This window comes from Ceratotherium simum, chromosome 1, assembly GCF_057802395.1.
Source record: "Ceratotherium simum simum isolate JZ-2026a chromosome 1, ASM5780239v1, whole genome shotgun sequence".
NCBI lineage: Eukaryota > Metazoa > Chordata > Mammalia > Perissodactyla > Rhinocerotidae > Ceratotherium > Ceratotherium simum.
In genome coordinates, this window is record NC_141900.1 from 71,942,341 (window position 1) to 71,954,581 (window position 12,241).

Genomic DNA, 12,241 nt, shown 5'->3' on the forward strand with positions numbered 1-12,241 from the left:
TATCTTTGATGTAATTAACTTTCAAGGAAAGTAGAGTATGATGTGGTTGACATACAACAAACTAGAATTTATGCTGGCTGTTGTCCTGGTTCTTCGATAAACAGCATGACAGTGGAGAAGTCACTTGTGCTCTCTGGATCTCAGTGAACAAATTTATGAAATTAAGGGATTTGACTAGATGAACCCAGCTAGAAAATTCTAAAAGTTATTCAAGTTCTAAATTGCTTCCCAATTCTGAAATCACTTAGTGAAATAGGTCAAAGACCATAAAACTTTTAGTTTATAAGTAATAGACAATGAATATTAGAAAATTTAAAATTTTTAATAAATGTGCTTTGTTCACAAAATGTGAAAAAATACAACAAACACAAACATACATTTTCAGGTATGCCATCTTCCACCACTTGGCAACTATGATATAAATCACTTGATCTAGTCATGATCCTAAAGAATCCAAACAAATGATCATTTGTTTTTGAAACGTCAAATTATTTTGGAGAATCCTCTTGTGAATGTGACAGGAGGCCCCTTAACTTCTATATATCCAAATAAAATCATTCTCAAGAGTACCTATACAGTATTAGAAGGCTCTATTAACTTCTCTTGTCATTACATATATAATCTGGCACCAAGTCACATGACTGCTTATATTTTAACACTTATACATTGAATTGGCTTTGGTGGAATATGTATTAGTTTAAATCCTGTGCCAACTAATTTGAATAAGCTGAATTTACAGTAACAAATGATATTTATAAATCCAAACAAATTTATACTAAGTGGGAGTATAGGTTTTATAAAGAGATTTTTCTTTAAAGTACTACTTAAAATATATCATGCACACTTTGGAGCATAAGCAGAATCAACATCTGTAAACAATCAGAAGAATTTATAGCACCAACATTTTAGCTGTAACACAAAGGCTGACTCCCAGGTCACACTTACACCAGCCTCTCAAAAGCACTGTTTTCATTTACTTTCAAAGCACTTTCATTTGGTATATTGTTTTCTTTGCCCTTTAGATAGTATTTAGCCAAATCAAAGAAATGGACAGTATGGTAAAAGAGGTACTACCAAAACACAGTTCTGTGTTATCCTGAACACAGTGTTTTTTTCTTCTTCTTTTGGGGGAGCTACAAGACTTGACCTGTAGTGCTTAATTGGAAAGAAAATCCTAATTATTAAGGAATATTATGCTATTGAAAGTAAATGAAAAATTTCAAGTTACTTCTGGCATATTTGAGCAACCAATATTTATTGCATTTAGTCAACTGACTTTTTTAGGTTAATTATAATCTTCTTACTTTCATTTAGAATGTGAAATTTAATTTGAAATATCAGGTACACACAACCATTTATATCTTAAAGGGTAAATTCTGTATTTCTAAATAAAGTTTAACATTCAAAGTTAACTACAGCAATTCACAATAAGCACAAAAACATCAGTTTTACCAGAGTAGAGAAGTGCAGTTTATGAAATTTAGGATCAACTACTGAAAATGCAAGTTTCCTTTAAAAACACACACATACATAACATTAAACCATGAAATCTGAAACTGTGATATTTCAGTGCAAAAACCTCAGTATGAGGTAATTTTAATGTAATAACCACTTGAAAAAAAATCCACACAGTGGCACTCTTAAAAATGATAGTTTACATGACAATTGCTGGCTGACAAGACAATGTGGACTAAATGTTCTTAGCTATTTAAACTAATCTTGTCTTGTTTGGACATATATTTCTGCTTAATCATTTGCTTCTGATTCAGAAACACAGACAGGCATTTATCAATGTGGAAAGGGAAAATTCCCACAGCCAACTAATGGTTTATATATTCAAAGAAAATTTTCTGTTAGGATTTAGATAGAAATTAGAATACCAAAAGGTCAAAGCCATTTTATGAGATTACCAGCAGAGGGTTAATTTTAAATTTTTCTGTTAATTCCAGACTTGTAGTGCAGCACCTCCTTAACGGAAAGGTAAAGACCTTATCAAGGTTGCTCTAGATAGAACATAAGCTCTCTTACAAGTGCAAACCCTTTCACAAAGGTGTTTCAGGTCAGTATCGAGTATTATATTGTTCCTTGCTTAAATAGAAAATTTTGTAAATGAAACCTAAATTTAAAAAAGTAAAACTCTCACAGTTAAATATACTTAACACCAAGGCCCAAATTAACAAGAAAGATATGAAAATTCTACTTTGCCAATGGTGTTTATTGTACTGTGCTAATCAAATTAGAATACATATTTTGGGGGAAATCTCTCCCCTAATGTCTGATGCTGCCAATGAGCAAGAAAGAAGGAAAAAGAATTATCATCAATTCCAAAAAGTTCAGGAAATACTGGATCATCAGACAAAACTGAACAGAAAATGGCTTTCTGTAACAGATAATGATTTAGTTAGAAAAAAGAATAAGTGCATCACAAAACAACTACACCAATCTATCTCTGTGTCACATTTAACTTGTGAGTCATCAAAGTGCAATCTACAGCTTCCTACAAATCTTAAAGTTTCTCACTGCAATGGTTTAAAGTCAACATTAAAAAGATGAAAAAAAAGTACATAGCAAATTATGCTTCTTTTTTCACAAAAGCACTAAAGAGAAAAAGGTACCTTTCTATGATATCTTAGTGCTAAATGCTAAAGTAACAGTGGTTTCTGCTATGACAGGAGTCACTCTGCATGAAACTAAGCTTTCTATATAAGAATAAATTTTAAAATCCAGAAGTAGAAAAAAATAGCAAACTCTGTAAACCTTCGCATTTCTTTTATGCAAACCAGGTTTTAAGTACTGAGTTCATGTTAGTATTTTGATTAGTGTAAGCAATTAGTTTAGGAGTCTGGACTGAAAGGGCCTTTTGCTTTTATATTAACTTAAAAGTAATATGGGATCTTCTAGCTCATAGAAAGGAATAGAGCTGGCTTGACTTTCTCCAGAATCTGAGTCGTATGGAGCATCAGGGAGCTCTGTGAAACCGTATGCTAGTTGTTCATCTTCTATATCTGATCGAACGTAGCAGGAAGGGTTAGAATATTCCTCATCTTCTATACTGTTGAAATCTTGAGGAATATATAACATCCCTGGGTAGTTTCTACTAACCAAGTCACTTGTGGTTTTTAGGGAGATTTTTCTAAATGCCATCAGATGCATATGTGAAAATTTTGAATACTTGAAACGTTTAAAGCCCAGGGACTCTATAGCAATCTTCCAGCTTTTCATCATCATAGCATGACGGTTCTGATGGGAGGAATCAGGTGTGATGATAAGCAATAAACCATTTAACACTAACAGTTCGTGGGCCTTCTTGCAGCAAATCCATCGCTGGTAGGGTGATGGAAAATAAGAAAGGAGGAGAGAGAAAACAACCACATGGAAAAGTTCTCCAGGGAGAGAGTCAATAGGGTTTTTCAGCTGCTTCAAAAAGGCATCTATAGCATCCTGTGCAAGTTGGAGTGGTTGCTGAAGCTGCAAATTCAGGAAGTCACATTTATATACACTCTACAGAAAGGGAAAAACAAGGAATATTAAGAATTTCAAGATTATTTCCACCAAAGTATTTCACAGCATTTCTATATAATTCAAGCTTGTAAATTATTCCACTTGCACAGACTTATTCAACTAAAACTTTTACTCACAAAAATCTCAAGAGTAATTAAGCCCAGAGAATTTCTAGTCATCACTTAAAAAAATTTCTGCCTAACAATTACTTTGAAATTAGAAATAATTTTTTTTTTTTTATAATTTTTATTTATTTATTTTTTTCCCCCAAAGCCCCAGTAGATAGTCGTGTGTCATAGTTGCACATCCTTCTAGTTGATGTATGTGGGACGCGGCCTCAGCATGGCCGGAGAAGCCGTGAGTCAATGCGCGCCCGGGATCCGAACCCGGGCCGCCAGCAGCGGACCACACGCACTTAACCGCTAAGCCACGGGGCCGGCCCTAGAAATAATTTTTAAGCATATATTTTTAAATCATGAAATAAAGATGAATCAAAGCAGTCAAAGAGGATAATGAAAGAGGCATTATAAATTTGTAAAAACAGAATACCCAAACTTCTCAGTCATGAAAAACATCTCTTAAACCATTAACTTTAACTATCTTAAAAAAGCAATTTTAATATTCCATTTATTGTACTAAAATGTTAATCCCTGGTTTGAAACAAACTACACATTAAATTTAATTTAGTCAAATGACCCTGGTAAACGCTACAAGTAAAGGAATAAACAGCATCACATAATTTGCTGAATATTAAGCTCTATGGAAATGATCCAAAATAAGAAAGCAGTTTTAAAATTAGATAAAAATTAGTTACCTTTATCATATAACAATAGTTAGTTAATTAACAAAGATATGGGCTAATACCTTAGTCCCTCATTCTTGTTAGTGGGTATACAAGCTGGTCACATAATCATCTGGACTATCTATTAGGGAAAGTGATACATAAAGTTCTATTACACAGAAAAAGATTCTTGTTTTTCTTCCCTTTGCCTTTTTTTTTTTGATAGCTTTATTGAAGTGTAACTGACATACAAACTGAAGTATAACTGACAAACATATTTAAAGTGTACACTTTTGATAACTTTTGACATTTATACACTTGTGAAACCATTGCCACAATTAAGTTAATGAATAGATCCAACACCCCCAAAAGTTTCCTCATGCACCTTTGTAATACCCTTGCTGCTCTTCCCCTGCCACGAGGCAATCACTGATGTGATTTCTATCACTAAAGATCAGTTTGCATTTCCTAGAATTTTATATAAATGGAATAATACAAAATTATGTACTCTTATTTTTGCCTGGCTTCTTTCACATAAGAGTCATCCATTTTTTTGCACATATGGATAGTTTATTCCTTTTTAATTGCTGAGGTATCCTACTGTATCGAGGATATACCACAGTTTGTTTGTCAATACACCTGTTTACAGATATCTGGGTTGTTTCTAGTTTTTGGCTATTACAACTCAAGCTGCTATGAATATTCCCATTTGTCTTTGAACAGACATGCTTTCATTTATTTGTCTTGGGTAAATATCCAGGAAAGGGATGGCTGGATCATATAATAGGTGCATGTTTAACCTTTAAAGAAACTCCAAAACTGTTTTCAAAAGCAGTTACACAATCTTACATTCCCACCAGGAGTGTATGAGAGTTCCAGTTCCTCCAAATCCTCATCAATACCTGGTATGGCCAGCTTTTAAAATGTTAGCCATTGTAATAAGTGTGTAGTGGTATGCTGTGGTTTTAATTTGCACTTTCCTCATGAGTAGTGATGTTCTTTACATGTACTTATTTGACATCTGGATATCTTCTTTGGTAAAGTGTCTGTTCAAATATTTTGCCCATTTAAAAATAACTAGATTGCTTTAAATTTTTTTTATTTATTTTTTATTTTTTTATTTTTTAAATTTTTTGTTTATTGCAGTAACATTGGTTTATAACATTGTAAAAATTTCAGGTGTACATCATTGTACTTCTATTTCTGCATAGATTACATCATGTTCACCACCAGATTGCTTTAAATTTTAAAAAACTTTTCTTATTTTTGAGTTTTAAGAGTTCTTTATTCTGGATACAAGTCCTTAATCAGACATATGACTTGAAAATATTCTCTCTCAGATTGTGGCTTGTCTTTTCATTCTCTTAACAGTGTCTTTGCAAGAGCAGTTGTTGTTAATTCTGATGAACGCCGATTTATCAGTTTGTTCTTTCATGGACTGCTTTTGGTGTCATATCTAAGGAATCTTTTCCTAATCCAGCGCCACCCAGATTTTCTTCTATAAGTTTTATAGCTTTAGGTTTTTCATTTAGGTCTATGATCCATTTTGAGTTCATTTTTAGTATGTGGTATGAGGCATGGACTGAAGTTTTCTCTTTTGTATATGGATATCCAATTGTTCCAACCACCGTTTGTTTAAAAGACTATCCTTTTCATCTTGGTTGAAAATCAGTAGTCCATTAAGTATGGCCCCATTTGTGGACCCTCTATTATATTTCATTGATAATCTTGACACCAATACTACACTGTCTTGAATACTGTAGCTTTACAATAAATTTTGAAATCAGGTAATGTTACTTTCCAACACTGTCCTTTTTTTTAGGAAATATACTTATTTATTTATTTATTTTTTAAAAAAAATTTTTTGTTTATTGCAGTAACATTGGTTTATAACATTGTAAAAATTTCAGGCAACACTGTCCTTTTAAAAAGTTGTTTTAGTTATTGAGTCATTTCGTTTTTTTTATCTTAGTTGTTTTAGGTCCTCTGAATTTCCCTACAAATTTTATAAGAAGTTTTTCAATTTCTATTAAAAAACCTGCTAGGATTTTTATCAGGATTGTATTGAATCTACAGATCAATTTGGGGAAAACTGACATGTTAACAATATTGAGTTCTTCTGCCAATAAACATGGTATATCTCTCCATTTATTTAGGTCTTCTTTAATTTCTCTCAATAATTTATAGTTTTCAATACACAAGTTTTTCCACATTTTTCGTCAGATTTATATTTCATTTAAATATATTTCCATATATTAAATAAATATTTCATACTTTCAAGGCTACTGTAAATGTTTTTAATTTCTAATTGATTGTGGCTAGATATATAAATTAGGTGACTTTTGTATATTGATCTTTTATCTTCCAATCTTGCTAAACTCACTTATTAGTTCTAGTAGCTTCTCTGTAGATTACAAAGAATAATCTAATAAATGATCAATGTTACCTGTGAATAAAGACAGTTACTTCTTTCTTTCCAATCTGGATGCCTATTATTGCTTTTTCTTGCTTTATTGCACTGGCTAGAACCTCTAGAGAATGCTGAATAGAACTGGTGAGAGTAAATATCCTTATCTTGTTGTTCCAGTTCGTGTGGGAAAAGCATTTTTCTTTCACTATTAAGTATGATGTTAGCTGTAGGTTTTTCAGATACCCTTTATCAAGTTGAGGAAATTCCCTTCAATTCCTTCTGAGAGTTTTAATCAGGAAAGAACATTTCGATTTTTGTCAAATGCTTTTTCTGTGCCTCTTGAGATGATCTTTTTTAGTGTATTACTGTGATGAAAAGATTGAGTATTTTTTGAACATTAAACCAATCCTGCACTCCTAGAATAAACCAAACTGAGCCATGATGTATTATCCTTTTTGAAATATTGTTGGATTCAACATGCTAAAGTTTTATAATAAACATTTGCATCTATGTTCGTGAGGGATGAAGTATATAGTTTTTTTCTTGTTCTGTAATGTCTGTCCGGTTTTGGTATCAGAGTAACAGCATCATTTGAGTTGGAAAGTATTCCATCCATTTCAATTTTACGGAAGTTTGTGTATAACTGCTATTATTTCTTCTTTAACTGTTTGGTAGCTTTTACCAGTGAAGCCACTGGGGCCTGGAATTTTCTTTGTGGGAAAGTTTTTAATTGCCAATTCAAATATCTTTAATACATATGGGCCACTCAGGTTATCTATTTCTTCATGAGTGAGCTTTGGGAGTATGTGTCATACAAGGAATTTGTCCATTTCATTTAAGTTGTAGCATTTATTGGCATAAAGTTGTTCGTAATATTTCCTTATTATCCTCTTAATAATCTATAATGATATCACTACCTTCTCTTTATTTCCTAATCAGTATGCCTAGTGGGTTATCAATTTTATTTTTTATTTAATTATTTTATTGAGATCATAATGGTTTATAATATTGTATAATTTCAGGTGTACATTATTATTTATCAGTTTCTGTATAGACTGCATCATGCTCACCACCAGTAGTCTAATTTTTATCCATCACCATACATTATGTGCCCCTTTACCCCTTTCGCCCACCCCCCAACTCCCTTCCCCTCTGGTAGCCACTAATCTATTCTCTTTATCCATGTGTTTGTTTATCTTCTACAGAGGAGTGAAATTACGCACTATTTGTCTCTTCTCTGTCTGGCTTACTTCGCTTAACATCATCCCTTCAAGGTCCATCCATGTTGTTGCAAATGGGATGATTTTGTCTTTTTTTTATGGCTAAGTAGTATTCCATTGTGTGTGTGTGTGTGTGTGTGTATATATCCTCTTTATCCTTTCATCATTTGTAGGGCACTTGGGTTGCTTCCACGTCTTGACTATTGTGAACAATGCTGCAATGAACATAGGGGTGCATAAATCTCTTTGGATTGTTGATTTCAAGTTCTTTGGATAAATACCCAGTAGTGGAATAGCTGGATCATATGGTATTTCTAATTTTAATTTTTTGAGAAATCGCCACACGGTTTTCCATAGTGGCTGCACCAGTTTGCATTCTCACCAGGAGAACCAGTGTATGAGGGTTTCCTTTTCTCCACATTTGTGTCTCCACAAATCCTCTCCAACGTTTGTTATTTTTGGTCTCGGTAACTATAGCCATTCCAACAGGTGTAAGGTGATATCTCATTGTAGTTTTGATTTGCATTTGCAGAATAATTAGTAATGTTGAACATCTTTTCATGTGTCTGTTGGCCGTCTGTATATATATCTTCTTTGGAAAAATGTCTGTTCATATCCTCTGCCCATTTTTTGATCACGTGGTTTGTTTTTTGTTGTTGAGTTGTATGACTTCTTTATATATTTTGGAAATTAACCCCGTTGGATATGATTGGCAAATATTTTCTCCCAGTCAGTGGGTTGTCTTTTCATTTTGTTCATGGTTTCCTTTGCCTTGCAGAAGCTTTTTAGTCTCACGTAGTCCCATTTGTTAATTTTTTCTTTTGTTTCCCTTGCCTGAATAGACATGGTATTCAAAAAGATGCTGCTAAGACCCATGTCAAAGAGTGTACTGCCTATATTTTCTTCTGGGACTTTTATGGTTTCAGATCCTACATTCAAGTCTTTAATCCATTTTGAGTTAATTTTTGTGTATGGTGAAAGATAATCTACTTTCATTCTTTTGCACGTGGCTGTCCAGTTTCCCTAACACCATTTAATGAAAAGACTTTCCTTTCTCCATTGTATGTTCTTGGCTCCTTTGTCAAGATGTGTGGTTTTATTTCTGGGATTTGATTTCTGTTCCATTGATGTGTGGTTTTATTTCTGGGATTTGATTTCTGTTCCATTGATCTGTGTGTCTGTTTTTGTGCCAGAACCATGCTGTTTTGATTACTATAGCTTTGTAGTATATTTTGAATTCAAGGATTGTGATATCTCCAGCTTTGTTAGTTTTTCTCAGGATTGCTTTGGCTACTCGAGGTCTTTTGTTGTTCCATATAAATTTTAGGATTCTTTGTTCTATTTCTGTGAAGAATGTCACTGGGATTCTGATGGAGATTGCATTGAATCTGTAGATTGCTTTAGGTAGTATGGACAGTTTAACTATGTTTATTCTTCTAATCTATGAGCATGGAATATCTTTCCACTTCTTTATATCTTCTTCAATTTCTTTCAATAATATCTTATAGTTTTCAGTATATAGGCCTTTCATCTCTTTGGTTAAATTTATTCCTAGATATTTTATTCTTTTTGTTGTGATGGCAAATAGGATTGTATTCTAGACTTCTCTTTCTGCTAGTTTGTACATTGTGTATAGTGTATAGAAATGGAACTGATTTTTGTAAGTTGATTTTGAACCCTGCACCTTTGCTGTAGTTGTTGATTATTTCTAATAGTCTTTGAATGGATTCTTTAGGGTTTTCTATATATAGAATCATGTCATCTCCAAACAGCAAAAGAGTTTCATTTCTTCCTTTCCAATTTGGATTCCTTTTATTTCTTTTCCTTGCCTAATTGCTCCGGCCAAAACCTGCAGTACTATGCTGAATAGGAGTGGCTAGAGTGGGCACCCTTGTCTTGTTCCTGTTCTCAGAGGGATGGCTTTTAGTTTTTTACTGTTAAGTATGATGCTGGCTGTAGGTCTGTCATATACAGCCTTTATTATGTTGAGGTATTTTCCTTCTATACCCATTTTATTGAGAGTTTTTATCATAAATGGATGCTGGATCCTGTCAAATGCTTTCTCTGCATCTACTGAAATGATCATGTGGTTTTTATTCCTCATTTTGTTAATGTGGTGTATCATTGATTGTGGATGTTGAACCATCCCTGTGTCCCTGGTAAATCTCACTTGATCATGGTGTATGATTCTTTTAATGTATTACTGTATTCGGTTTGCCAATATTTTGTGAGGATTTTTGCATCTAGGTTCATCAGCAATATTGGCCTGCAATTTTCCTTCTTTGTGCTGTCCTTGTCTGGTTTTGGTATCAAGGTAATGTTGGCCTCATAGAATGAGTAAGGAAGTGTTCCATCTTCTTCGATTTTTTTGGAATAGTTTGAGAAGGCTGGGTATTAAATCTTCTTTGAATGTTTGGTAGAATTCTCTAGAGAAGCCATCTGGTCCTGGGCTTTTGTTTTTTTGGGAGGTTTTTGATTACTGTTTCGATCTCTTTACTTGTGAGTGGTCTATTCAGTCTCTATTTCTTCTTGATTCAGTTTTGGGAGGTTATATGAATCTAAGAATTTATCCATTTCTCTTCTAGGTTATCCAATTTGTGGGCATATAGTTTTTCATAGTATTTTCTCATAATCCTTTGTATTTCTGCAGTATCCATTGTAATTTCTCCTCTTTCATTTCTAATTTTATTTATTTGAGCCTTCTCTTTTTCTCTTAGTGAGTCCTCACTAAGGGTTTGTCAATTTTGTTTATTTTCTCAAAGAACCAGCTCTTAGTTTCACTGATCCTTTCTACTGTTTTTTTTAGCTCTATTTCATTTATTTCTGCTCTAATTTTTACTACTTCCCTCCTTCTGCTGACTTTGGGCTTTGTTTGTTCTTCTTTTGTAGTTCTGTTAGGTACAGTTTAAGATTACTTATTTGATATTTGTCTTGTTTTTTGAGGTGGGCCTGAATTGCTATGAATTTTCCTCTCAGGAGTGCTTTTGTTGCATCACACTAGTGTTGGTATGTTGAATTTTCATTTTCATTTGTCTCCAGGTATTTTTTAATTTCTCCATTGGTCCAGTGGTTGTTCAGAAGCATGTTGTTTAGTCTCAACATGTGTGTGACTTTCCCAGCTTTCTTCTTGTAGTTGATTTCTAGTTTCATAGCATTGTGGTCAGAAAAGATGCTTGATATGATTTCAATCTTCTTAAATGTATTGAGGCTTGCCTTGTTTCCCAGCATATGGTCTGTCTTTGAGAAGGTTCCAGGTGCACTTGAGAAAAGAATGTGTATTCTTCTGTTTTTGAATGGAATGTTCTATATATATCTATTAGGTCTATCTGGTCTAGTTTTTCGTTAATTCCATGATTTCCTTGTTGACTTTCTGTCTGGATGATCTATCCACTGATGTAAGTGTGGTGTTGAGGTCCCCCTACTATTATTGTGTTGCTCTTAACTTCTCCCTTTAAGTCTGTTAATAGTTGCTTTATGTAGTTTGGTGCTCCTGTGTTAGGTGCATATATATTCATAAGTGTTATCTCCTCTTGGTGGAATGTCCCTTTTATCACTGTATACTGCCCCTCTTTGTCTCTCATTGTCTTTTTTATCTTGAAGTCTGCTTTGTCTGATATAAGTATGGCAACACCTGCTTTCTTTTGTTTGCCATTTCCTTAGAGTATCATATTCCATCCCTTCACTCTGAGCCTGTGTTTGTCTTTAGACCTGAGATGTGTTTCCTGGAGGCAGCATATTATTCGGTCTTGTTTTTCAATGTATCCAGCCACTCTGTGTCTTTTGATAGGAGAATTCAACCCATTTATATTTAGGGTGATTATTGATATATGAAGGCTTAATACTGCCATTTTATCTCTTGTTTTCCAGTTGTTCTATATTTCCCTTGTTTCTTTTCCTGTGTATTTCTGACTGCCATTTCAGTTTGGTGATTTTCTATGACAGTTTTCTCCTTACTTATCATTTGTGTCTCTGTTCTGATTTTTCATTTAGTGGTTACCATGAGGTTTGTGTAAAAGATCTCATAGAAAAGTCCATTTTCTGGGAGCCTTCTATTACCATTAGTCTAATCAGGTTCCATCTCTGTCCTCTTCCCCATCTAAGTTATTGTTGTCACAAATTATTCTGTTTTGTGTTCTGAGTCTGTGGCTAAGTTGGAGTGTTTATAGTTACTTTTGATACTTTCCTTCTCTTTCCCTTTTAAATTATAATTATTTGCTACCCTGTACTGAAAGAGAGCTGCAGTTTTCCAAAGCTTTGTAGACCTTTGCCTTTTTGTTTTGGGTATGAGGGCATCCTTGATCATTTCTTGTAGGGGAGGTCTAGTGGTGA

The 12,241-nt window shown here is 33.6% G+C and overlaps 1 protein-coding gene across 1 annotated transcript in view; it reads right to left on the bottom strand.

The window, feature by feature from the left end:
* Positions 1-303: 303 nt before the first annotated feature.
* The window catches only part of SAMTOR (S-adenosylmethionine sensor upstream of mTORC1), an 85,419-nt gene continuing 73,481 nt past the window's right edge, over positions 304-12,241 (bottom strand). Inside the window, exon 5 of the mRNA XM_004418804.3 lies at positions 304-3,501. Within this exon, the coding sequence (XP_004418861.1) occupies positions 2,872-3,501 (630 nt within the window). The 3' untranslated portion in view covers positions 304-2,871. The remainder of the gene's footprint in view (positions 3,502-12,241) is intronic.